This window comes from Psammomys obesus, unplaced genomic scaffold, assembly GCF_907164565.1.
Source record: "Psammomys obesus unplaced genomic scaffold, mPsaObe1.curated_primary_1811, whole genome shotgun sequence".
Classification (NCBI taxonomy): Eukaryota; Metazoa; Chordata; class Mammalia; order Rodentia; family Muridae; genus Psammomys; species Psammomys obesus.
The window spans coordinates 243,027-271,002 of NW_026596162.1; the positions used below are offsets into that span (position 1 = coordinate 243,027).

At 43.8% G+C, this 27,976-nt stretch overlaps 2 protein-coding genes across 2 annotated transcripts in view; both read left to right on the plus strand.

The window, feature by feature from the left end:
• Ripk1 (receptor interacting serine/threonine kinase 1) overlaps positions 1-16,483 on the plus strand; it is a 34,351-nt gene extending 17,868 nt beyond the window's left edge. The window contains exons 7-11 of the mRNA XM_055595244.1: positions 3,487-3,563; positions 7,708-7,798; positions 9,478-10,020; positions 11,895-12,035; positions 14,257-16,483. Of these exons, the coding sequence (XP_055451219.1) occupies positions 3,487-3,563; positions 7,708-7,798; positions 9,478-10,020; positions 11,895-12,035; positions 14,257-14,543 (1,139 nt within the window). The 3' untranslated portion in view covers positions 14,544-16,483. The remainder of the gene's footprint in view (positions 1-3,486; positions 3,564-7,707; positions 7,799-9,477; positions 10,021-11,894; positions 12,036-14,256) is intronic.
• A 3,517-nt stretch (positions 16,484-20,000) lies between these two features.
• Positions 20,001-27,976, plus strand: part of Bphl (biphenyl hydrolase like) — a 34,659-nt gene continuing 26,683 nt past the window's right edge. The window contains exons 1-2 of the mRNA XM_055595146.1: positions 20,001-20,197; positions 27,771-27,874. Coding sequence (XP_055451121.1) covers positions 20,091-20,197; positions 27,771-27,874 — 211 coding nt within the window. The 5' untranslated portion in view covers positions 20,001-20,090. The remainder of the gene's footprint in view (positions 20,198-27,770; positions 27,875-27,976) is intronic.

Here is a 27,976-nt window from a genome sequence, read left to right on the forward strand (position 1 = left end):
ACCCAGCCACGTATGGGTTTGTGTAGGAGTTGTGTTATGTGGGCACAGCTGGGCAAATTGTCAGTCATGAACTTAAGCTCCAGTTCCTCTCCCCAGGGCTCACATAGTGGTGCCCAGCACTCCAGCTCTAATCAGTAGCTTGGCTTTTCTAGGGACCATCCCCTGTTCTGAGGCTATTGCTCCTCCTGCTTCTGCCCCAGTGACACCTTTATTTCATCAGGAGTTTCAGGGATTTTAAGAGCTGCATGAACCAAGCAGGAGAAAGGCCAAGGTTGTGGTTGAGAAATCATGGAGTGTCCTGTGGATAGTATTTTCCCTGGTTATATTTTTAGTATTTTGTCTTTGCCTTTCAGGTTAGTTGTTTGTTTTAGTGTGGAGTTCTGTTTCTTCATGCTGAGGTTTGCTGAGTTTCCTGAATACACAGGTTTTTCTCTCACCATTATTTCAGAATCTTTAACTGTTTTTGTTTTGTTTTGTTTTTTGGAGTGTTTTTCAACTCCCTCTTCTTCCTTTCACCCTTAAGTGCTCTGATGACATAAATACCAGATGTTGGTTGTGGTACCACAGGTCCCTGGTATGTTACTCTTTTTTTCCAGCGAACTTTCTCTCTCTTCTTCAGATTCGGCAGGTCACTGTTTATTCTCTGCTCCTTCCACAGTTTTACTTTTAAACCTTTAATGAGCTTTTTGTTTTGGCTATTGTATTTTTCAACTCTAGGATTTGTATCTCTTTCTGTGTGTGTATGTGGTATGTGTGTGGTGTGGGGGGGTATTTGTTTGTGTGTATGTATTTGATGTGTGCGTGTTAGTATATGTGTCTTTGTGTATGGTGTGTATGTGTGTGTGGTATGTGTGTCTGGTGTGTGCATGCTGATGTGTGTATATGTGGCTTGCACTTGTTGGTGCATGTGTGTCTGTGTGTGGTGTGTGTGTCCCTGGTATATGCATGTTGATGTGTGTGTATATATGTGGTGTGGGGGTGTGTATGTGTGTGCACCCATTCATGTGCACGCAGGCACACTGAACATTAACTGAGAGCCTTAAGTATGCAAAACTCACACTCTATACCACTGGCCTGCATCCAACTGTGTCTTCTTTTCTTTGGAAATGACTCTAGCCAGGCCCGGTGGCGCACACCTGTAGTCCCAGCTAGGAGGCTGAGACAGGAGGATCCCTTGAGTCCAGAAGTTCTGGGCTGTAGTGTGCTATGCGGATCGGGTATCTGCACTAAGCTCAGCATCAATATGGCGACCTTCCGGGATCAGGGACCACCAGGTTGCCTAAGGAGGGGTGAACCGGCCCAGGTCGGAAATGACTCTAGTCTTCATTTGTTTCAAGCAGGTTTATATTCCACTAAGCCACTGAGCTGTTTTAATGTCACTGGCAGATAATAGCAGTGTTTGTTTTCTTCGTGTAGGCATCTTTTAGTCCTTTTGTCATCAGTGTAGACTCTATGGTTTAATGTAAGAAGTGTTTTTCCTACTGAAACTTACATACTTTCGACCTTCTGTATGCTTCCTGTTTACGCTGAGTTTTCTGATGCTGCTCTAGTAAGGGGAATGGTGAGCAACACCTTGCTAAAGTCAAATAAAGCTCCAAGGTCCTGTGGATCCTATTCACAGCTGGTCTGAGTCCCCTCTGCCTCTGAGTGGAGAGCCCTTATAACCACTGGAAAGCGAAACATGTCCCTGCCATCTCTACAAAGCTTTCTCGGACATTTTGCTGGTGGTGTGAAAAGGAGTATCTCATTTCCGCCTGGTGGGCACCAGGTTACTCCTGTGACCTACTGATGATGTGGGATTGGAAGAGCTCGTTACCAGCTTCAGGCAGGAGAGTTCTGTCTTTCTTTTTGATGATCTCTTGTATCATCCTGGCAGGGACTGGCAAGCCTCTCTTCAGGTTGGAATTTGGCTTAGTTACGTTTCTATTGCTGTGATAAGACACCAGAACCAAGGCAACTTATAGAAGAGTTTATTGGGCTTATAGTTGCAGAGGGCTAGGACTACCATGACAAGGAGCATGAAGACAGACAGGCAGGCACGGTGCTAGAGCAGTAACAGAGCTCACATCTTGAGACAGAGAGGGTAACTGAGAATGCCTTGGGCTTTTGAAACCCCCGAAGCCTACCTCTAGTGATATGTCATCTCCAAAAAGACCACACCTTCTAATCCTTCTCAAACAGTCCCACCAACTGAGGACCAGGCAGTCAAATGTATGAACCAATAGGATCCGTTCTCGTTCAGACGACCACAGAAGTCTAGGTTGCTTATTGAGTTTGTGGGAATCGGGTGAAATCTTGCTTGTTCTCTGTGTGTTATGTGGTGTAGTAGATTGATCATGGACTGAAGGTTTTACGTAGTAGCAGGCTGTTTCATGCTTAGTCTTCTGGCTAGAAAGAGCAGGCTTTTGTCTCTGTTTTGTTACTGCTGTTGTCTGTGCCTGGTGATACTTCTGTATCACTAGTTTTTCAGCTTTAACTCTGGGGTATATGAGGCCAAGAGAAAACACAGTAAACTTAGTGCTATGTGTTTTCACAAACCGTGAAGTCCCAGTCACTTTGTCTACCTTTCTTTCATCCAGAGTATCCATGTTTGTTTTATGTATAGTATCTAGGCTGCTTTATTTAGAAGAAAGAATAAGGAAAAACGTGGTAGTCCATCTTCCTAGAACTGAAGATTTCCTGTTCTGTTCCGTTTTGTTAAGATGGGCCTCACTCTTTAAGTGCAGGCTAGCTTGGAACTTATCCTTGAACTTGTGTCTCCGTCTTGCAAATTCTGGGGTTACATGTGTAATCTACCATGGCCAGCACCACCCCCACCTCCATTCTAGTAGCTCTTGCTTTTTAGTGCCAGAGAGATAGAAACTTGAAGTTCAGTCAACCTTATTCACTTGGAGATTACCTCACATCATCAGGACTTTGTGCTGTGGCTGAGCAAGGCACCCTGCTGGGGCCAGGGACTGTGAGTGTTAACCCTGTGCTGTCTACCTGGCACTGAGCTCTGGTCTCTTCATCAAAGTCAGTGAGTAGGAGTTTCAAACTTGATTCCGTTGTTTTGTCTACATACTATGATAAGTGATTTAAAAATAATAGGTTATTAATATTTGATTTTTTTATTTAAGAAATTCAGAGGACTGGGAAGAGGACCCTGTTGGTAATGTCTTACAAGCAGGAGGACCTGAGTTTGATCCCCACATAAAAAAAAAAAAAACAAAAAAAAAAAAAACAGTTGTGATGATAAATACCTGTCATTCCAGTGCCAGGAAGGGGGAAAAAGGCAGATGCTGAGGCTCAGTGGCCACCCACACTAGCCTTGGCAAGGTTGAGGTTAGCAAGAGACCCTGTCTGTAAAAGCAAGGTGGATAGCAGCTGAGGAATGGTGAATGTCTTTGGGCCTATGTACACACTCACACAAGCACACATGCGCGTGTGTATGCACACAGGATAAGAAATTTAAAGACTGTTTTTTGTTGTTTGTTTTATATACAGACATTGGAAAAGAATTTAAACCTTTTTACTCAAGCCAACTGGAGGAATTTGTAGAAGAGGATGTGGCAAGTTTAAAGGTGAGTGATAGAGCAAGTTCCTAAAACATCAGCATACCAAAGTGCGTTATTGAGCATGGAAGAAGAAGCAGTGTAATTTGTTACTGAGATTGAAGTAAGCTAGCTTGGGGAACACAGAAAACAAAATTAGTAATTATATGAAGTGTCGTGCTAGCAGTTGGGCCCATTTCTCCATTGAATTGCATGGAGAGGGAACTATATCTATCAATACAAAGAAGAAGAAGAAAAAAAACAAAAACAAAAACACCCAACATCACTGGAAGAGACTGGGATGTATTACAAGTGAGTCAGTCATTCTGAGGAATTTATAAAATAACTTCCTGGGGATATGGCTCAGTGATAGATCATGCATGAGGCTTTGAGTTCTGTTGTCAGCCACCCAAAATAAGCAAATTAGCTACACATACAAAAAAAATTGTAAAGAAAAACAAACAAACAAACAAACAAAAAAAAACCAAGGCCCAAATAGAAAGAGAACAGAAACATACCTGTTGAGACACGCACAGGAATAAAAAATAAAAAATGCTAATCCACAAGTTAGTGCTGAGAGAGGAGCCATAGAGAAGCAAGCAGACACCACTAGGGATAGCCATTTGAGAACCACATGCATGCTGTCAAGATAATCTGGTTTCTCCAGGTACTTCATGCTAAGTTCTGAGTGGCAACAGCATCTAAGACTGAAGTAGGGAGTTGAGTGTCTGGAGTCTGAGGGCTATATCAAAGCTTAGGTTCCAGCCAACCAGCTAAGAGGAACAGAAACCTGTATGAGCTCTCTCTCTTGAAAAGTAAACTTCAATAACTAGACCAGGCAAGCAAACTGCTCTATGTTGTGTGAGTTTTCAAGACTCAGACTTAAATGCATTGTGTATTAATAGTAACTATAAAAATCAAAATCAGGAATGGTAGCCCACACCTTTAATCCCAGCACTCAGGGAGGCAGAGGCAGGCAGATCTTTGTGAGTTCAAGGCCAATCTGGTCTACAAAGTGAGTCTAAGACAGCCAAGGCTAAACAGAGAAACCCTATCTCAAAAAACAAAACAAACAAACAACAATGACAAAAAAAAAAAAAAAAGACACAAAGAAGACCTATAAAGAGAAAACCACTTTTACAAAATGTCAAAAATGGGTAAAAATGCTGGGCTTGGTAAAACACACCTTTAATCCCAGCACTCAGGAAACAGAGGCAGGTGGATCTCTCTGAGTTCAAGGCCAGCCTGATCTATATAATTGAGTTTCAAAACAACCTAGGGCCACATAGTGAGACCCTGACTCAAACACAATGAACTTAAAGCTATATTTGATGATAAATAAAAGCAGCATTTAAAATGTGCCAAGGTATGGACATACAAATATGCAATGGTATGCCTTCCCAAATAATGAACGCATTTACAGCATGTGATTTTGAAGCACTTACTGATTTTAGCATCCTGCTAAGAACAAAATACAAATGTTAAGCAGCAAAAAAAAATCTTGAAGAAAATTTATAAAAATGTTAACCTTAGTAATAAATAAATATATAAACAAAATTAAATTTTAAAAATTGTTAATCTTATACCTTTTGGGAGGCTTTTGAAAAATATAATTTCCTACATTTTAATATTTTTTAATTTTTATATTAGTTACAGTTTATTCATTTTGTATCCCAGCTGAAGCCCCCTACCTCATTCCCTCCCAATCTCACTATTCCTCCCTCATCTCCTCCCATTCCCCTCTCCAAGTCCGCTGATAGGGGAGGTCCTCTTCCCCTTCCATCTGACCCTAGCTTATCAGGTCTCATCAGGAATGGCTGCATTGTCTTCTTCTGTGGCCTGGTAAGGCTGTTCCTCCCTCAGGGGCAGGTGATGAAAGAGCCAGCCACTGAGTTCATGTCAGAGATAGTTCTTGTTTGCCTTACTAGGGAGCCCACTTGGAGACTGAGCTGTCATTAGCTACATCTGTGCAGGGGTTCTAGGTTATCTCCATGAATGGTCCTTGGTTGGAGTATCAGTCTCAGAAAACACGCCCAGATTGTTCGGTTCTGTTGCTTTCCTTGTGGAGCTCCTGTCCCTTCCAGGTCTTTCTATCTCCCCTTTCTTTCATAAGATTCCCTACACTCTGCCCAAAGTTTGGTTATGAGCCTCAGCATCTGCTGGGTAGAGTCTTTCAGGGACTCTTTGTAGTAGGATCCTGTCCTGTTTCCTGTTTTCTCCTTCTTCCAATGTCCATCCCATTTGCCTTTCTGAGTGAGGATTGATCATCTTATCCAGGGTTCTCCTTCTTGCTTAGCTTCTTAAGGTGTACAGATTCTAATATGTTTATCCTATAGTAAATGTCTAATATCCACTTATAAGTGAGTATATACCATATGTGTGTTTCAGCTTCTAGGATACCTTACTCAGTATGATCTCACTTTAATATTTTTTAATAAAAGTGTTACAGAAGGAAGAGAATTTTCTTTCTCATCACCTTCCCCTAATCCTGAGGTTTGATCTTAGGGTCTTATGCATGCTAGGCAAGAACTCCACGACTGAACTGTATCTCCACCCCTATTTTTTATTTATTTTGATAAAATATACATAAAATTGAGTTTTCAAGCCATGTTAAGGGTTGTGTAGCCATTACCACATTCTATTTCTAGAATTTTATCATCACAAACACAAACTCTACTTACTAAATGATAAGTTTCTATTTCTCCCCCTCCCCAGCCTCTGGCAGTCTTTATGTTCTGTCTCTGAATTTGCCTGTTCTAGGTAGTCCATAGGAGGAAGACATACAGTGTTTTTCCACTTGTAGAAGCATTTTGTCTACTATGTTATTCATTTTGTTGCTGAATAAATAACATGCCACTGTCGTATAGTACCACTTTTGTCTGTGCACGCTCCTGTCCCTTTGAGCTGTTGTGAAGCTACGGAAATACTGGTGTGTGGGCTTTTGTGCTGAGTGTGTGCTTTCAGTTCTTTGTGGTACTTACTCAGGAATGGAACGGCTAGGCCATAGACATCTTGTTCCTCTTTTTAGGAGCCTTTAAACTATTTTCCTTGGCATCTGAACCATCTCACGTTCTTCACCAGCAGCCTAACATGAGTTCAGTTGCCATATCCACACAAAGACTTGCTATTTTTATGCTGTTGCCATTCTTTTTGTCTTCCGTTTAGCCATTCTGTCCAACATGAAATGGCATTTCCTGGTGGCTGAGCATCTCTCCTGTGCTGGTACTTATCCCCACTTATATATCTTCTCTGGAGAAATGTTGATTCAATTGCTTCTACTTTGTGGGTGTTAGTATGCTATTTTTGTTTTTGACAGTGTCAAACCAAATAGCCCAAGCATGTCTGCAGCTCATAGTCTACCTGACTCCACCCTGCATGCTGGGGTTATTGACATGCCCTCACATCCGTGCCTGGCTAAAATAACATGTAGTGCTTGGAACCCAACCAGGACCTTCCACATGCTGGGCAGTGTTCTACCATTATAAATTGGGTTACTTGTAGGGGTATGGATGGTGCTGGTCATTGTTGTTAAGTTGTAGTTCTTTGTATATTTTGAATATTTATCTCTCATCAAATATATATAATTTGCAAACATTTTTTCCATCCTGTGGATTGCCAGTTCACTCTTTTGATAGTTTCTTCTGGTGCACACACTTTAATTTTGATGTAGTATAAATTTGATTTAATTATATGAGAATTGTTAGCTGGGCTTTTGGTGTCATTGTCAGAAAATCATTACAGGGATCAGCGTCATGACCACTTTCTTCTGCACTTACTTCTAAGAGTCTTATAGTCTTGAATGCTTGAATTTGGGTCATTGATGTACTTTGAGTTAATTTTTGTATGTGGTAAGGGTCCTTCTTCATTTTTTATATGTGTATATCCAGTTTTCCTTCACTGAATGTTCCAAGCATAGGGGTGGAGAGTATTTCTAGGCTCCCTATTCTGCTAGTGTCAGTGTTTTGATTTCTGTAGCTTTTAAAATCAGGAAATATAAATCCTCCAACTATGTTAATTTGACATGCTACTTTATCCATTGGAAAAATGTTTAATTTGTGAAAAAGGTTACTGCTTATTAAATTTATATGAGATGTTTTGATTGTGTGAAGAGATTGATTCTTTGCAGAATAATTTTCTGCTGGTTACTAAAGTGTATGTGTGTGTTCAATTATAGAAAGAGTATCCAGATCAAAGCTCAAATTTGAAGAGATTGTATTCTCTCCAGAATGATTGTGTGCCTTTACCTCCAAGCAGGTCAAATTCAGGTAAGGTACCCATTCATTCATTTGCTTACCCACTCATTCACTTCAGCCCCTAAAATACTTCCAAAAACTGTATAGAAATTGGAAGAAAACATGAGATCAAAAGGATTTTTGTGTACTTTAGAACCTAGTCATGTATCTTGGAAATATTTCTTAACTATATGCTCATCAAAATCAGCATCCTGATAAAAGCAATCTGATACATCTCACAGGAAGACAGTGACAGTTCAGGGACTATGTGGATGCAGAAACCTTGAGATGAAGGCACTGCAAAAATGTTGATCTCAGACTCACTTTTTGTGGGTGCTTTTTTTAATATGACAAAAGGGAAGACATAGTGTGAGATACAGGTCATTGCCATCTCATCTGATCTGGACCAAATTACCTATCCTCACCCATTCATAAATATAATGACCTGCACTTCCAAAAGTTTTTTGGTTTTTTTGTTTGTTTCTTTGTTTGTTTTTGTGACTAAATCTGTGCATCACATATGGGCAGTTCCTGTGGCAGCCAAAAGAGGGCATCAGATCCCCCTGGAACTGAAGTTAGAGATTGTAAACTGCCTAATGTGGGTCCTGAGCAGAGAACTGAACCTAAGTCTTCAGCAAGAACAGCAAATGCCTTTCTGAGGCATCCCTCCAGCCATCCTCCAGGCTTTTAAAAAACAAAAGAATTGTTTTCTTCCTCTTCTGATAACTATCCCATTTGCCTTTTTGAATAAGGATTGAGTCATCAGAAGAGGGAGAAAACAGGGAACAGGACAGTAACCTACCATAGAGGGCCTCTGAAAGACTCTACCCAGCAGGGTGTCAAAGCAAATGCTGAGACTCATAGCCAAGCTTTGGGCAAAGTTATGGAATCTTATGAAAGAAATGGGAGATAGAAAGACCTGGAGGAAACAGAGCTCCACAAGGAGAGCAACAGAACCAAAAAATCTAGGTGTGTTTTCTGAGACTGATACTCCAACCAAGGACCATTCATGGAGATAACCTAGAACCCCTGAACAGATGTAGCTCATGACAGCTCAGTCTCCAAGTGGGAGCCCTAGTAAGGGGAACAGGGACTGTCTCTGACATGAACTCAATGGCTAGCTCGTTGATCACCTCCTCCTGAGGGGTGAGCAGCCTTACCAGGCCACAGAGGAAGGCAATGCAGCCATTCCTGATGAGACCTGATAAGCTAGGGTCAGATGGAAGGGGAGGAGGACCTTCTCTATCAGTGGTCCTGGAGAGGGGAATGGGAGGAGAAGAGGGAGGGAGGGTGGGATTGGGAGGGAATGAGGGAGGGGGCTACAGCTCGGATACAAAGTGAATAAATTGTTATAAATTAAAAAAAATTTAAAAAAATTAAATAAGACAAAAGAACAACAGTATATGCATAGGACATAGGTGCTGCTTTTCTAGACTCCACGTGGCTCCAAGGTGCTAGTCACTGTCTCAGTCCAATGCAAGTCCTCTTCTGCCTCAGCCATCCAAGCAGCACTCTCTTGTTGCTTGTGAATATTTCCCTGCGTTCTTCCCTGGCAGCCAGGGTTCTGCTGAACATATACTAACTAAACTTAGAGGAACGGGCTATTTATGCTTTCCATGATCCTTATTTTCAGTATGTCACTCAAGGTCGGGTTCATGAAAATGTTCAAGCTTTATTTACTTCTAATATCGCTCATTTCTTCTCTGCTGCAGAGCAACCCCATTCACTGCACAGCTCCCAGGGACTCCCGATGGGGCCAGTGGAGGAGTCCTGGTTTTCTTCCTCCCCAGAGTACCCACAGGAAGAGAATGAACGTAGCGTGCAGGCTAAACTCCAGGAGGAAGCCAGCTATCATGCTTTCGGAAGATTCACGGAGAAACAGACAAAACCACAGCCAAGGCAGAATGCAGCTTATGACAGAGAGGAGGAAAGGAGACGGCGGGTCTCCCATGACCCCTTTGCACAGCAAAGAGCTCGTGAGAATGTTAAGAGCGCAGGAGCTAAAGGTCTTTCCAATCCCAGCACAAGCAGTTCCGCAAATGCAGCACCCCAGCTGTCGGGGCCAGGCAGCCAAGCGCAAGTGCCACTTTGGAACAACGGATTATATAATCAGCATGGGTTTGGAACTGCAGGTGCAGGAAGTTGGTATGGGCCAAATCCAAGCCAAATGTTTAACACTTATAAAACGCCAGTGCCTGAGACCAACCTACCAGGAAGCACACCCACCGCTCCGTTCATCTCCTTGCCGCTAACAGGTAAATGAATTTTTAACAGTTCCTGTCTTGTCGTTTCCCACCCCCCACCCCCCACCCCCAAACACTGAAGCCACCGTTAGCATTGTCATTGATTCTAAGTAATTGATGGAGATGAAGAGTAAGCTACTCAGAGCCTTCAACTGGCAGGTACAGCCTTCCACATTGAAATGGTCTCCATCAGATCACTCGGTCTGTGATTGTGTTTGGCCTGTGACTCACCATGGATGCCTGCAATCCTTATAACTGACAAGACACCCAACCTCTCCAATGAATGGAAAGGATTCTCTTATATTCTTTAATCTTGCTTCTTGTCTTCTGAGGATAAGAAAGAAGTCTTAGGTGTCTCTGTTTCTTGTTTAGATATAGACTTATAGTTTGTGGTAAGAAAGGTGTTTTTTAATCTTCTATGGCTTTCTGGTGAAATCCAAGCTAGTTAATGTAGTTTCTAATAATCTAGCATAGAAGTGACTTAGTATCCATCATTATTACCAAATAGTACTTCCCATGTTGCCTTCACTTACCCAGATGTCATCCATTAGCAATTACCTGCTGTGTCCTAGGAATCCTGAAATCAGCATACATAGAGGAAGCTTTGAGAACCACAGAACTTTCTGAGCTGGCTGTGTAGCTCAGTAGTACAGAGCTGGCCTAGCATGCATGAGACCCTCCAGTCCTTGATACAAAACAAAAGACCACAGTTTCTTCCAAAATGACAAATCCGCTGAAGTATCCTGCCTTCTCTGTAGGTTTTTCTGTGAGTTCTGTGAAAAGCACATCATTGGACTAGGTTGAAGTGGGATCTACACCTATATAGGAGTACCATACATATACTCATGAATGAGCTGTCCTGTAGTTTCTTTTGCATTTTTGGCTAAAATGTTTTATGCCACCATTATATTTTATTTATTCATGATTAACTCAGTAAAAATCCCTAGAGTGCTTCCTGCTTTGTTTCAGGTTGCTGGAGAGCTGTAACATGAGCAAACAGCCTGAACTTCTTTCCTTGTTTGGCTTGAGTGGGTCGAAAGCAGTCATAACCCGTGTTTAATGTGTCAGGTTTGGGGTTTTTGTTTTGTTTTGTTTTGGTCCTGTCTCCATATGCGTAGCCTAGTCTTACTAGTTTACTTCAAGAGTCCTCACTCCCTCTTTAATCCCCAGCCCTGCCACCCCTAAATGATGCTGAGTTTTGGCCATTAATAGGAGATCTCAGCTCAGTCAGTCATGGAATCACCATTCCCTAAGGAGGATCTCTCAGAGCTCCGACTCAGTAGCTGAACAGGTCGTGTTTCTCACTACAGTGTGATTCTTTTGCTGCTTCTGTGATCAGATAGAACTAACAAATGTGACCTTCCTGACTCTAACTGCCATATAAGGAGGATGTGTTTACCAGTAAGTGGGATTGGAGAATAAAGTAGCACAAGAGTTGTTATCTATTATTTTGGGAAATGCTGCTATAAATGTGAATATGGTCATCTCAGTCAGTCTTTCTCTGTGTCTCTCTCTATGTGTGTGTGTGTGAGAGAGAGAATGTATGTGTATATACATACCTAAAATGATATGCTAAAATCATATGGTAATTCTATCTTTAATTTTTGAGAAAACCCTATACTGTCATCCACTTTGGTTATATCATTTTCATTCCCAAGAATGTATAGGTGCTTCATCTTTCCACATTCTTGCCAATACTGGTCTTTTTTCAATGGTAGAAGTCATAATGGTTGTGAAGCCGAGTAGCCATATTGTAAAGAAATGACTGTCAAGGGTGTCAGAGAATAAGCAGTTGAGCATCTGTAATAAATGCCTGTACCTTTACATGCCATATATTTTCTCTTGCTTTCAATCTCATGCACTTACCTATCTCTTTCTCTACTCAGATGAGTCCTTAAGATATACTATATTCAACAGTTCTGGCATTCAGATTGGAAACTACAATTATATGGACCTTGGACTGAGTTCACAACCACCAGACAACATGCTCAAAGAAGAGTCAGCTTCCAAGTACCAAGCCATCTTTGGTAAAGTGCTCACTGAGGACCAGTGTTGGGCTGAGGCATAGCAATGGTAGACTGCCTGCCTGGCATGCATGAAGCCTGGAATTCAATCCCCAGCCCTGAAGGGGATTTTTAGAAGGGTCTTATGTCTTAGACATCTCTTGACCATTCTTTTTTGTAATTTTTTTTTTATTAATTACAGTTTATTCACGTTGTTCTTGACCATTCTTACTTCTTGAGAGGACATAATAGAATCTTAAAGTTTCTTTTAAGATTCTCTCTGAAAATTATCCCATGTTTTCTCCGTAAATTTTTTTTTTAGATTTATATATTATTTGTATGACTGTTTTGTCTGCATGCATTACTTGTGTGTCTGGTGCCTACAGAAGCCAGAAAAGGGTGTCAGATCCTTTGGAACTGAAGTTACGGATAGCTATGAACTCTGTGGCTTCTGGAACTGACCCAAGCAAGAACAACAAGTGCTATCTACTCTAGTCCCTACTCAGTCATTTTTAATCTTTTGTAATCACAGTATCACAGGTGGTAGTGTTGTGAAGCTTCAATTAGTCAGTGTGTGTTGAAAATGCAGGGTGCTGCCTGTGAATATTAAACGTCATCCCATCCACGATCCTGTTCAGAATTTGGAAAAATAGCTCTTTAGGCTCTGCAGCAAAGGGATCCTGTAAAACAGAGAAGACCATGCCCTCCATAGCACTCTGTAATAAAAACTGAGTGCTCAGAGGTGTCCACAGCTTTCTGCCATGTGGGGTGATACATGCCTGTAATCCTATCACTAGGACAGTTGAAGTGGAAAGATTGTGAGTCCCAGGCCAGCTTGGCTATAGCAAGACCCTGTCTCAAAAAGGAACCAGAATTTGGCTTTCTGGTTTACTTGGGGGTTGGCATTTGTTTTCTGTGAAGGGACACTGAATAGGCAAGGCTCTGCTGGCTCTGAGGCCTCTTTGTCATTGGAGTGCAGAAGCAGCTACAGATAGCCTGCATGTCAGTGAGTACAGATATGCTCCCTGAAACTATTTACAAAAAGCAGGAGCCAGGCTAGATCCACACCTCACATAAAGCCCTGAACTACCCCATAATTACATTTAAAATGCCTGAGAGACAGGTTCTTAGCTTTTGAGGAACTGAAGTTTACCTTTGTGTCTTCAGTGACACCCAGGGCTCCTCTCCTACAGAGACTGGCTATTTATCTTGGGAAGTTCTTAGTCTGCTGCCAGAATTGACAGACTGAGGAAAGAATGGGAACTGTGGGATAAATAAGGTGGCTTTCCTCCTTAGATTCAGCCTTCTAAGGGCAGGGTTGGGAAATAAGGACCAAAGGTGATTTTTTTCCTTTTTCTTTTTTGAGATGCGGTCTCCCCCCCCCCCCGTATATATGTGTATATGTGTGTGTGTAGTCCTGTCTAGAACTCGTTCTGTAGACCAGGCTAGCCTTGAACTCATAGAGATCCACCTGCCTCTGCTTCCTGAGGGCTGGGTTAAAGGAATGTGAATATGCCCCTACACTGGGTCATTTCTTATTTTCATGCGTCCCCTTTACTTGCTAAGATGATGGAGTTAGTGGCAAGAGAAAGGTCACACATATATAAAATGAAGGGTCAACAATTTGATGAAGGGAGAGAAAAGTGTATGTGCCTCATCCATTGAGAGATGAGGGAAGACATTGTAATTAAATGAGGGTTACACTTGGTCTGAGTGTCCTTGTTAAGAGGAAAGTCTGCAGGTAGGTGGCCTTGGACTATGGCCATGTGTAAGCTGACAATGCCCCAAAGGGACAACCCTATCCTACCCAATTACTTCGTTGGTCTAACTAGAACAGGACTCAAGTGGGAGTTTAATAGAACAGCTAGCCATGCATAGCATTTGTTCATGAAGCCATTAGTTATGGCTCAGGAAGGTGAACATCTGCCAAGAAGGAAGGGACACCCTATTTTAAGTCATACAATGACTCCTTAATGGCTGCAGTTAGGCCAAGTATTGTCCAACGAATAAATAACAGTTATCACCAGGCGTGGTGGTGCACACCTATAATCCCTGTCCTCAGAGAAAAAGGGGCTGCAGAGCAAGATTGTCTCAAACAAAACAAAAGTCCCTTTGGGGGGGGGGTCTCTTTGTACTCTTCATTTTTTTGGGCCCCTTTCAGCATTACAAGACTGCTACATTTCAGTATTACAAGAATTGTGAAATGGCCTAAAACCTGATGCTTCTTCTTTTTTCTCTTTGACAGATAACACCACTAGTCTGACTGATAAACACCTGAACCCTGTCAGGGAAAACCTGGGGAGGCAGTGGAAAAACTGTGCCCGCAAGCTGGGTTTCACAGAGTCTCAGATCGATGAAATTGACCATGACTATGAAAGAGACGGGTTGAAAGAAAAGGTGTACCAAATGCTTCAGAAGTGGCTGATGCGGGAAGGCACCAAGGGGGCCACAGTGGGAAAATTGGCCCAGGCGCTTCACCAGTGTTGCAGACTAGACCTGCTGAACCACTTGATACAAGCCAGCCGGAGCTAAACCTGGGCTGACTCTGGCGGTGGGAACCTAACTGTTCATCCAGTGCATTAGGGCCTTTTGCTCCCTGGCCTTCAGAACCCTGTCTCATATGAGCTCTGTGTCTGAGCGCACAGTGCTGTGCATTTGGGAACTGATGAATGAGAAGAGATATCTGAAATCCACAACGATTCTTCCGAAAGTACAAGCATGAAGACGACTGAACAGTCCGGGACCAGTTGTGGGGGAAAGGATAAAAAGAACAGCCTATTGGGTTTTGAAAAGGAGAGACAAGTTGTTGGAGGAAAAAGATGGTCTTCCGTCAGCTTGTGTTATTTTGTGTCTTCAGTTATTCTATTTGCTCAAGTTTCCTGTGGCTTCATTTGGGTGTGAGGGAAAAAAAAAAAAAAAAGCATTCAAAGAATATAAAATCAACTAGCTTCCTACTTCATGCACTGCAAATGCAGTAACGTTCTGCTCAGATACATGTCTTACATGAGCCACAGTTCTTCTGAAAACTGTGGGATCTGTTAATGTTAGCATCCAATACAGGACTGTCACCTTAAGCTTTAAGAATCATGTGCAATTCCAGTCTATCAACTTAACATTCAATGAGGAATTCTTAAGGAGTGCGAAGGAGGAGAAAAAACTACAGGGCAAAGGGAGATCTTCAGATTCTGGCTGTCATCACTAAGAACCACTGCTGATTACAAGTATTGTAAAAACTACTGTAAGTTTCTAAATTTCCTCCTACCGTTCTGGTGCTTCCTGCAGTTTCCCAGCCTCTGCATCCTGCAGAGGAAACAGGTATGCAGGAAACCTTGATCAGGACGTGCCATCTCTTCCTCCCTGGATATGACTGGCCCTTCAGCACTGCTTACTATAGAGCTGTTTCCTCAGTTTACCCCAGAGTATTGTAGAAATTTGTTTCTTCCGTGTGCCGCAAATCAAAAAAAGGATGGCTTCAGAGTCTGCTCACTGTGTCTTTAGCAAGCCCACCCACAACCTACAAGTGAGTGAAAGAACTAGAAGACTAGAAGACTGAAGCCGCCTGAGCTAGGTGCAGTCACTGATGGCACTTGCTGGTCAAAGGCCGTGCGGTGACAGTCTGGCTGTTAAGAAAGATTTTGGTGTCTGGTTAACAGCAGTGGGTTGTGGTTCTGAATCCCCTCCAACTTCAGCACAGACATAGCACTCCTAGAATGAGCTGCAAAGCAGCTTCTGCCTTGTTGGCATTTCGGCATTAGCTGGCACTTCATCCTCCTCTGTTGGGCTAGCCTGTGTTCTCTAGGATATTCGGAAATATTTCTGGCCTTACCTACAGGAAGCTAAAAGTACAAACCAATCCTACCCACCAGGTCTGACAAAAGTGTCTCTAGACATTGCTATGTGTTCTCTGGAAAGACTCTACTGTAACTTAATTTTTTCTTCCCCACAAAACACAGTTTCTCTGTGTAGTTCTGGCTGTCCTGGAAGTCATGATGTAGACGAGGTTGGCCTCAAACTCAGAGATCTACCTGGCTCTTTTTCCCAAGTACTAGGATTAAAGGTGTGTGCCACTGCCGCTGCCACCAACCACCACCCAGCTTCCTACTGTAACTTTACATGCCTCAGTTCTCCTGTCACATAGGCTGGGTTCATGCCTTAATTGCATAGAACATGGACAGTGGAAGGGAATATGAGCAGGGAAGGTTCCAGGCTTTCCTGGAGGAGCCTGAGTAGTCTTTAAATGTTTTCCTCTTGTCCTCTCTTCTAATGCTGTTTTAAGAAGACAGAATTGGGGCTGGAGACATGGTTCAGAGGATAAGAGCACTGGCTGTTTTTCCAAAGGTTTTGAGTTCAATTCCTAACAACCACTGGCTCCTAACGATCTATAATGAGATCTGGTACCCTCTCCTGGTGTGCAGGCACACATGCAGGCAGAATATTGTATAAATAGTAAATAAATAAATCTTTTTTTTTAATTTTAATTTTTTTCTTATTAGTTACATTTTATTAACTCTGTATCCCAGCTGTATCCCGCTCCCTCATTCCCTTCCAATCCCACCCTCCCTCCCTCATCTCCACCATGCCCCTTTCCAAGTCCATTGATAGGGGAGGACCTCCTCCCCATTCATCTGACCCTGTTTTATCAGGTATCTTCAGGACTGGCTGCAAAGTCCTCCTCTGTGGCCTAACAGGACTGCTCCTCCCTTGGGGGGGAGGGGTGTCAAAGAGCCAGCCATTGAGTTCCTGTTAATCTTTTTTTTTTTTTTTTTTTTTTTTTTTTTTGTTTATATTTTAATTTTTTTTTTTTTTTTTTTTTTTTTTTTTAAAGACGGGTTTAAAATGGATTTTTGGGGGGGTTTTTTTTTTTTGGGGGGGGGGGAAAGAGGGAATGGCAAGAGAAGACAAGGCTGGTTTTGGAATTGCAATAGCAATCAGGGTCCTAGTATTAAAATCATGCCCATGAGGAAAGAATTGTGTGTCCATTTTAAAGATAGGTGTTTCAGGTCTAGGTCCAGATTGTGACCACAGGCTTCCATATCTTTTCCATACATAACTGACCAGGCCCACCACTGACATCCAGACAATTGCTTGTCACCTTGGGCTGTGGCTGAACCTATATGAGTTGAAGGACAGTCAACAGATGAAGCATGCTGGCCAATCCCTTGAACAAGAAAGGATTTGGACCCACTACACAGAGCCAGTCAATTAAGCCCTCCATTTGTATTGGCTGTCCATGGTCAGTGGTACTTGCTGCAACCTCTGGGAACCTAACTCGGAGTTAGAACATCTCTTTAAAGCCGCTTCCCGAGCTCTGCAGAATGCTATGAATTGAGGTGCAAGTCAGGCCTAAGTGAGACTGTCCACATCGTTGAAGAAAACAAGATGGCCACTACTAGGATGCTGAAGGCCCAAGGAGACTAACCCTGTTCCCAGAACCGAGAGTTCTGTTTGGTTCTATTTTTAGGGAGTTAGCCTTTCATGTGTGTGTGTGTATACACATGTAATGAAATAAAATTTTATACTTTACATACAGGGTACTGAATGATGTTTGTGTGAATATACTATTCATGTTGGCATTTCCTGTGCATTCTCCCCATTCCATTCTTCTGCTGATGATAGAAAAGAGTCTGGTGAAAAGCTATTCCCAAGCAGTACATTCTCTCCCCAAGGGGCCAGCAGCACCACAGTCCCTCCACATGGCTTGGAGGCCTTTCCTTCATCTCTGCTCCAAGTGGGTCCCTGAAAAGAGCCACGTTTACCTCTGCAGGTTTCAGTCTAAGACACGTTCAACTATGGTGCCTGGCCAGAAACCAGATAAGCGAGGAGAGCCAGACCAGAAAACAAGGGAGGAGACTCCACAGTTACTCACAAGCACAGGTTTCCCACTTGCTGTGATCCTGCCTTCCATCTGCTGTGTAGTTACTGAACAGGAACAAGAGAGAGTCTACCTCGGAAACAGCTTAACCATTTATTTTGTTTGGTTGGTTTTTGTTTTGTTCTGTTTTTTATTATTATTATTAATTTACTTTTATGTATATGAGTGCTCTATCTGCCTGTATACCTGCATGCCAGAAGAGGGCATCAGATCACATTATAGATGATTGGGAGTTGAACTCAGGACCTCTAGAAGAGCAGACAGTTCTCTTAACCACTGAGCCTTCTCTCCAGCCCTTAACCATTTATCTTTTGCTTTTTAAAGAGTTGTTTACAAAAAGATACAACCTATTCTAACAAGATAGATACTTTCAAACATTTCACTTTGAGTTAATGAAGGTTCACAAATGAGCAACATAGCCAATTAGCCCTCCCTCCCTTCCTTCCTTCCTTCCTTCCTTCCTTCCTTCCTTCCTTCCTTCCTTCCTTCCTTCTTTCTGTGCACATGTGCTACAGCACTCATGTATAGTTCTCTATACAAGTTGGGCTAAATGGCATCTTAATAATGAGACCAACAGCACAGTTTTTTATTCCTTCACATCAGTTCCTTGAGAGAATCTTGCACCTTGTTTCTTATTACACATTTCCAAAATGTCATGTTCATATTTCAAATTCCAAACTGTCAGCACATGTGGATGCTCCTTTAACTGTCAGTACTTCCTCAGCTGTTTTTTGCTATACACCCCACACTTGGGAGGCTGAGAAAGGAGGATCGAGCATCCAAGGGTAGCTTCACCCTAGGCTTCTCCATGGCATAAGCAATTTACAAAGTTGTCTAAAAGGTTGACATTTAGTTTGTGGAGCAGCTTAGTCTGATAATGTTTCATAATTGCTGACATAGTAATACCAACAATTGAACCAATTGCCTCTTCATGTCTATGCTTCGGGGCCATGGAAGGTGAGGAAGAAGGCGAAGAAATCAAAGTGGCCTTCATAGTCCCCCCTCCCAAAAAAAAAGGAAATTTAAAGAATGGAGAAAGATGAGCTCAATGGCATTTTACAAACTATAAAGAACTAAAAGCTAGTGTTACCGAAGTGAGAGGTATGGTGTGTTAATACAGCATTATGAAACTAAGCAGGCCTCAATGCCTCTCCACGGCTGTGTGATCCAAGGCTCTCTAATGTCCCTTGCCACCGTTGCCTCATCTATAATTCGGGGATAAGGGCTTGCGGTAGAGTAAGAATATATACTAATTAAAAATAACGTGAAGCACTCTAAGGTGGTTGGCACAAACACGATGGTGATTTCGTTCTGGGTAAGAAGCTTTGTCGCCAGTCAGTGGAACCAATCATTGGTGGGTGATTGGACCATGAGGGTTCTGATCTAATCAATGAAGTAACACATTGATCGTTTGATGGCGTTACCAGAGGCAAGGCCTTATTACAAGAAGCATGTTACTGGGAGCACATCTTTGGACAATTTCTTCTGACCCTTTCTTATCTCTTTCTCAGTCTCTGCTAAAGTGCTTGGCCTCTGTTCCCACCACGCACTGCCTTGCCTCACTCTCAAAGCAGATGACCTCGGACTGAAAGTTTTTCCTCCTTTTAATTGTTGTTCTCAAGTGTTTGTGACAGTGGTGCATAAAGCTACCACGATAAGATGTAGAAATTATGATTTTCCTGGAGATTTACGTAATGAATGTTGACACGGGTAACCTGAGCGCCTACGTAGCAGCCAGGGAACAGGGTTAGATGTGTGGAAAGCGGAATGTAGCCAGGTGCAGCGATGCCGGCCAGTAATCCCCGCATGAGGCGGGAGGATCGGGAGTTCAAGGTCAACAACATTAGCTACAGTTTGGCCAGCTTGAGCTACATGAGATTTTTTTTTTTCCTCTCTCTCAACAAAGGCAGGAAGCAGTGGTGGTCTGCCTGCAGCGCCCTTGTCACTCATTTCCCAGCAGGTGAGGGCAGGGCAGCAGGTGACCCCGCCTCTTCATAGCTTTGGACGCCAATGCAATTGCTAGCAAGGAGCGGTGCCTACTGGACTATCCACCCTGGGATTGCTGGGAATGAGAGAGGACGAGCTCCTTTCTGGCGAGGCCTGACGAAGGCAAGAGCGGGCTGGGGGCGGGGCTTCGAGCCTAGCACTTGAAGGGTGGCATCCTGCCAGGCGCACGCGCGTTCAGGGACGCTGTGCGACCTGGAACTATGGCTACCGCACCAGTCCACCCCGCAAGCCTACGGCTGCGGTTGCTCCTCTCGCCCTTGAAGTCCAGGATCCAAGTGTCCATGGCCCAGCACGCAACTGCTTTTAGGTAATGGCGAGCTCGGGGTAGCGGGAGGGAGAGGAGGGGGCAGAGGGACGGGGAGGGCCGCTGCCTAGGGAGGGACAGGGGCGCCTGGAACCGACCACCCTTCCTTCCTCGTATCCGCATCCAGATCCCGTTAAGCTAGTGCACGAGTACTTCGGTGCCTGGGGTTCGGTTCTAGGTGCTGGGCGGTGGTCCAGCCTCCTTAGTGCAGAGCAAAGGAATGGGGAGGGACGTTTGCCATAACAGATCCCAAACCCAAAGTCTGTTAGCCAGTCGCTGGGTCCAGTAGTTATTCCTGCCTCCTCAGAAGGCTGCCGAAGTTTTCCTGACTCCTCTTGCCTGCTAATCTCAAACTTCAGTGTGCAAGAGAAGCCGCTTGGGAACCTTTGTAGATTCAAAGTCCCAGGCGCTCCTGCCGGAGGTTCTGCTGCGGGTGTGTGGGGACGGCCAGGAAGACTGCGTTTTCCCTTCCATTCCCACCGAGCTCCGCTCCAGCCCTTTGATAGAAGAGTAACATTCAGGCAGACCTGCTGTCTTGGAAACGGGTACCCAGTCTCAAGAGAGTCCGAGTAGAAAATGTGGATAGAACAGCCTGAAGTTGTGCGTGCGCCGCGATATAGACACGGAGACATAGGCAGTGCGCGTGTGCAGATTACCGTCCCTGAGTCGTTGACACTGGTGACTGGCATTTAGAGCTTTACTGGGTGCAATGTGCAAGCCCGTCGTTTGAGCACATCATCTGGAAGCAGAAAGATGGTTAAGTTGACCCAGGTTTTGTTTGTTTGTTTGTTTGTTTGTTTGTTACATGTTCATAGCATGACTGTGTAGCTCTTCAGTTTTATGTCTATTTCATATTTCTTTTCTCACTTTAGGATTATGTGACTTTCAGCACATACAGGTTGGGGAACACGTCTGTGGCTATGGCTGTGTAAATCGCTTGTGAAGAGCAGGCGTTTTATCCAGTTTCCTCATTGCAGGATGGGATGGAGTGAGGCTACTGGGGTTGTGTTAATGTGATACTCATCTGTGACTTGATGGCTGTTGAGAGTCCCCATTAGCTACACTGTAGATCACTCTTCCTGAAAGATCTCTGAAAAGGCTTCCCTGCGACCACACAGACAGGGTCTGTAACCTGAGAAACAGCGCCGGATGTTTAAGCCTGAAGCCAGGCTGCAGCCACGGGCAGCAACTCTTGCGAAAACCTGTGCGTAACCAGTGTCCAGACCACAGCTAGCTGAGTTGTGAGCCACAGAGTTGCTTGTAAGCTGGCTGCTTGGAACTTTGACTCTTTCCTTAACTTCACCATCTCTGTGATCTGTCAAAAGGTTACGATATTAATAATTTACCTACCAAACCTGACTATCTGAAAACAGCACTTTCTGAGTTAACCTAAAGGAGGCCTGGCCAGAGAATCAGGTTTAATCCTTCTTCTCAAGCCTGCCTCCACCCCCTACTTGGCAATCAAACCGAATGTCACCCCAGCACTTTTGCCCTACTGGGGACTCAGTTCTGCCATGAGATTAAAGAGATATCATGGCCTTTTGAATTCACATAGTTTATGTAGCCGTATTATCGCCCCTTCCTAGCTGTGTGACTGCAGACTAGTTCCTCAGCCTCTCTGGATTTCCAGCCTTGCAGGCTTTATATTTGAAACAATGACTGTGAAAGGCCTGGAACCGAGTAACTATGAATAATTAGCAAGTGCAATTAATGATGTAAACAGTGAGCATATTAAATGAAAAAAAAAAGAAGAAGAAAAGAAAAGGAAAGGACATGACTGCTCCGAGGTATGGTGGAGGAGAAAGTTTATTGTAAATATGTGGGAGAGCACAGCCAGAGGCAGACACATCTGGGAGAGTCCAGAGTGGTCACAACCCTGAGCCATGTAGGGAGGAGGGGAGGGGAAGTGAGAAATGGGAACCTAGTACAGCAGCCAGGAGGCCAAAGGTACAAAAAAGGGGTGGGTACCCGAAATATCTGGATTATGGAAGGAAGAGCCTCTGGGGAAAGGGCAGCTGAGCCCCTGGGCTAAAGAGTTCAAGGTAGAGGATAGGGTTTGCCAGCCAGACCCTGTAACAGGTAGGAAGGGGCAAGAAATGCTGGGAGAACCGGGAGCGTAGATCTGCTTTGATTATATTAAACAGATGCCTCAGCCAGCTGTTTGTCCCAGGTTTGAAACCTAACACATCTAAATAATAGCACAGTATAGAAGAGAAGTTACCAAACTTTATGTAATCAAGCCCTGGCAGGCAGCAGCTGATAGGGTGACTCGTGGTTATTCTAGAAGCAGCAGCATATACGCAGTAAAGGCATTCCAAGTGAACCCGTATCTAGCTAAGCTGTCTCCACTCTCATCTCTAAGCAAGGTGCTTGTCTTGAGTTTCTATTGCCGCCATGAAAGCATCATGACCAAAAAGCAAGTTCGGGAGAAAAGAGTTTATTCAGCTTACAAGTCCACAGCACATCGTGGAAGGAAGTCAGGATAGGAATTCAAGCAGGGCAGGGACCTGGAGGCAGGAGCTGATACAGAGCCCATGGAGGGGTGCTGCTTATGGAACCCAGGACCACCAGCCCAGGGATGACAACCACAGGCTAGGCCCTCCCTCATTGATCATAATTAGGAAAATACCCTTCAATTGGATCTTATGGAGGTATTTTCTCAGTTACAGTTCCCTCTTCTCCGATAACTGCAGTTTGTCTGTCAGTTTGTCATAAAACCAGCAAGCACAGTGCTGAAGCCAAGACTCCAGCTCATACCTTCAGGTACTCATCTGGGCTGGGTTATCCTGTGTTTGGCAAGCTAGCTTTCCCACCAACTTCCAGCCTGTCTGTGGTAACGTTGGGTTAAGTGTGTCGTGCAGCTTAGAAATGAATGGCAGATAAAGTGCTAACAGAGCACAGACACGTGGCAGTAAGTACTAGATCTAGTCTACCTGTTTGCCGTAAGCCCTATGCTCTAACCTTCCCACACTATCACCTCTCCCTGTTTGACGGAAATAGACTCCCCGCCCCCACCCCACCAGTACCATATTAAAAAAAAAAAATCGAAGGTCTTGCTGTTAGGGAAGGGAGTCAAGGATGACACAAGACAGAAAAGGTACACTCTGAGGGACTTTGGAGCCTGTTGTTCTCTACGAAAATTAACTCAGTCTTGCTGGCCTGTTGGACTCTCCTGAGGAAAGATGCCTACTTCCCATTCAGACTGTGGTGCGGTGCAGCCCTGGGCTCACGGATTTAGAAGGCTGGCCCCAGTGATTTGCATCAAAGTTTGCACCCTGTTGAAATAACAGAGAGAAGAGATGTTGGTGCTGAGTTGCACCCACAACCCAGGCTCTCTACCACCTCCACCTTCACCTGAAAGCCTTCACATGTGCACACAAAGCTTCGGCGCTGGGTGGTATCTGTCCGTCTCCTGCTAGCCTTCAAGCTTCAGAAGGACATGCCTTTAGTGTCCTGCAGGTGTGACTTTGGAAGCATCTGCACGGCTAAGAATCTCTCGGGATCGTCCCAGACATGGGTGTTTGTAAAACACGATGCAATCTGATAAACACACCTGCTTCAGAGCCCATGGTGAGAAGACAAGTTTTTTGGGGATGGGAGGAAAGCGGGGAAAAGAACCTCTGATGGCCAAGAAAAAGGGGTAGCTTGTTCAGTAAGTTTCCTGAGGGTTTCTGTCTTTATTCCTACCTGAGGGTTTGAGAAATCACTATTAAATGAGTAGTCCCAGAAGTAAGCAAGTGTTAGAGCTGTCAAAGGCTTGGGTGATGTGCCTGATCCTTTCCACACATACTTAACTATTTTATAAGGGCCCTGACCACAGCTAAAGAGACGTCTTGACAATCTGGAGCCAATGCTTTGGGCTTGAAATGACCCCAAATGATTTACCACGTGTTTCTGTGGAAACAAGGCAGCTTTCAGTCACTCTGTAACTAAACATAAACCTTTCCTCATGGTTGAAATGAATAGTTTCTTAATGTTTAATAATTTTGTTTGTAAATAATTCTTTGCCTTCTCCCCAGCCTTGGAGAGTGGAATCGGGGGTCTTGGCAGGATGGGCCAGTGTGATGCCTGTACCTCTGATGTGGTGGCACACTGGATGCCTATGACAGAGTACCAGGAACCGACTCCACTTATGGCAGAGCCCCACACCATCCAGTCCCTACCCCTGTCCCTGTGTCCTCCCTGTCTGGCTGAACATGGGCTTATGAGCATGCCATATGGTCTCCCAGCAATGCTGTCCTGTAATGCTCTTTCTTAGATGTTTACCTTTCTTTGGCATTTCTTCACGAAAGACACTTTTCTCTCCTCTCAGATACCTCTCCCCAACCTGATGTGACTTTTCTTGTTCTCTCCAACAAAGCCAGCTCTAAGCCTTTGCAAGTCCTTCTCACCGAAGAGTTTCTAATAAGCTGAACTCTAACAACCTGATGTCCCTGTAATCCCATTAGGTGGTGATAATTTAGAAAGAAGTCTGGATGGGAAACCAAAACGTAGATACAGCCAGATGATGGAAGAAGTTAGATTTATTGCCCGCCTTCCTTCCTTCCTTCCTTCCTTCCTTCCTTCCTTCCTTCCTTCCTTCCTTTCTCTCTTTCTTTCACAAAAGAGACTTGAGTATGATCAGAGGAGTTGAAGGAGAGATGCCTTTGTGAATCAGTGCTCCAGGGAAAGATAATGATGCTCAGGGCTCGGCAGCAGCAACAGTCCCCAAAAGCCACTGGCTCTGTACACTGAGGAAAGCGGGGAAGGGTTTCCTTTGTACAGAATACCTGAATAGCGCAAAATGACTTTAGCAAGCATATTCTTGGTACTGCGGGGAAGGGGCCCCCTAAAACAGCTCTAGTACAGAGACAGCAGTAAAAGGAGAAGGTAGCATTTTGTGCTTTACTGCTAACATAAGCCCAGTAAACGTTAGTCAGCTGCTTACGGGGGTGGCTTCATTTAGTATCAGAAACAAGAAACACAGAAAGGAAGTTTTATCTGGCCCTGGTGTTCCAGCCCAAGCCAGCCCTCCCTGAGAAAATCCTCATGGTCTTTGTTTTCTCTCTGGCTGGGCTGGGAGCAAAACAGATGTGTCAGTAAGTGAACTGGGCTGAAGTGAGTCTTCGTTAGTAGATTGTGCTTCTTCGAGTCTGTCTTGATTCTAAGATGCTTTATTAAAGCCATCCTAGCAATGAAACGCAATTCTTTGGAGGAATAGGATGTTAACAAAAACAAATTGGAGTCGTTGGCTGTTACTTAATGGCTTCATTATTGCTCCTCCTATGTTTGTATAGATGAGTTGATTTTAGGCATTTTTATTTCCCAATTTTATCGTGTAATTTCTGGAAACTATATGATAATATTAGGTGTACCAGTATTCAACACACATGCCAACATTCTTTATTAATTTTATTTCTATTGGGGGCTGGTTAAGAGCACTGGCTACTCTTCCAGAAGTCCTGAGTTCAATTCCTAGTGACCATCTATAATGAGATCTGGTGCCCTCTTCTGGCCTTCAGGCATAACACAGTATATATAAAAAAGTTTTTTTTCAGTCATTTATTTTATTATGCTGAAAATATAATGAAAAAGAGAATACTTTTTTCATCATTTTTATTAATTACACTTTATTCACTTTGTATCCCCCCATAAACCCCTTCCTCCTCCCCTCCCAATTCCACCTTCCCTCCCCCTTCTCCACACATGCCCCTCCCCAAGTCCACTGATAAAGGAGGTCCTCCTCTCCTTCCTTCTGATCCTAGTCTATCAGATCTAATCAAGGAGTGGCTGCATTGTCTTTCTCTGTGGCCTGGTAAGGCTGCTCCCCTCTCAGGGGGAGGTGATCAAAGAGTAGGCCAATCAGTTTATGTCAGAGGCAGTCCCTGTTCCCATTACTATGGAACCCACTTGGACACTGAACTGCCATGCGCTACATCTGTGCAGGGGTTCTAGGTTATCTCCATGCCTGGTACTTGATTGGAGTATGAGTCTCAGGAAAGACTCCTGTGCTCAGATATTTGGTTCTGTTGCTCTCCTTGTGTAGTTCCTGTCCTCTCCAGATCTTACTATTTCCCACTTCTTTCACAAGATTCCATGCACTCTGCCAACAGTTGGCCATAAGTCTCAGCATCTGCTTTGATAGTCTGCAGGGCAGAGCCTTTCAGAGGCCTTCTGTAGCAGGTTCCTAGGTTGTTTTCTGTTTTCTTCTTCTTCTGATGTCCATCCTCTTTGCCTTTCAGGATGGGAATTGAGCATTATAGCCAGAGTCTTCCCTCTTGATTAGTTTCTTTAGGTGTACAGATTTTAGTAGGTTTATCCTATATTATATGTCTATATGAGTGAGTATATATCATGTGTGTCTTTCTGCTTCTGGGAATCAAAGACCTCAACATAAAACGAGACACATTAAATTGGTTAGAAGAAAAAGTAGAGAAGAGCCTTGAACTCATTGGCACAGGAGACAACTTCCTAAACAGAACCAAAGCACAGGCTCTGAGAGCAACAATCACTAAACAGGACCTCATAAAACTGAAAAGCTTCTGTAAAGCAAAGGGCACTGTCATCAAAACAAAATGAATGCCTACAAATTGGGAAAGACTCTTCACCAACCCTCTGACAGAGGGCTAATATCCAGTATATATAAAGAACTAAAGAAGTTGAAAAGCAGCAAATCAAGTAATCCAATTAAAAAATAGTAAAGTTTTTTTTTTTAATTTATTGCTGTTGTTTTTCCCTACATATTCCAGGCTGACTTTGACCATGTGGCCATCCTCCTCCCTGTACCTTCCAAATGCTGGGTGTGCCACTGTGTCCAGCTTGTGCTTTCATTACTTGAACTTAGCAACTCAGACAAAACCAACACAAGAAACACTAAACCTTGTGTTTTCAAAAGTGCCACATTTGGGGAACCATTTTGACCAAGGAGAGAGACAAGGTGAGGTATGCAGAATAAAAAAGAAGTCAGTGGTTGACTTAAACTTGCTGCCAATCCACAAGAATAAGAGTAATTCCTCTTAGCCTCTGTCCTGGCACATACACCCCCACCCCCACCCTCCCCTCTCCCCCCCTCAGGGAAGTGGGCAGAAAGGTCATAAGGTCAAGAACTGAAGCAGAGGCCATGGATGAATGCTGCTTACCAGCTTACTCAGCTTGCTTTCTAGTATGACCCAGGACCACCTGCCCAAGAGTGGCACCACCCACAGTGGGCAGGGACCCTTCCACATCAGTCAGGAGTGTTTAAAAATGCCCCATAAACTAGCCTCTGGGCCAGTCTAACAGAGGCCTTTTCTCAACTGAAGTTCCTTTTTCTGAGATGACCCAGGTTTGTGTCAAGTTGGCCAGGAAAAAAAAAAAAAAAAAATCTAACTAGGACAGAGGGCGTGTTCCTGGGTGCTACTGTGGGTCAAAACATAAAGACACTGTCCAGATTTGCAGTCTGTTATGAAGACACAACCTGAATTGGAAAGCTGAAGGCACAAATCAATGCACTGCTGTGTGCCCGAGTGAGTGCAGGAGAATGGATATTTTGTCATATTAGATATGTCAGCTTGGCATGATAAATAAGTCTTCCTTTGGGAATTTCTTTCTTTTCCAGCACTGCAGTAACATCTGCCAAGATACTTGTGAATGGCGTTAACCTGCATTATCATCGAGTGGGAGAAGGGGAGCACACAATCCTTTTACTTCCTGGAATGTTGGGTATGTACGGATTTTAATGGGATGCTCCTGGGGGTTGTAGATCCTCCATGATGTATCACGATGCTAGATGTCAAGCATTGAAGGTTCACGTTAGCAACTGCT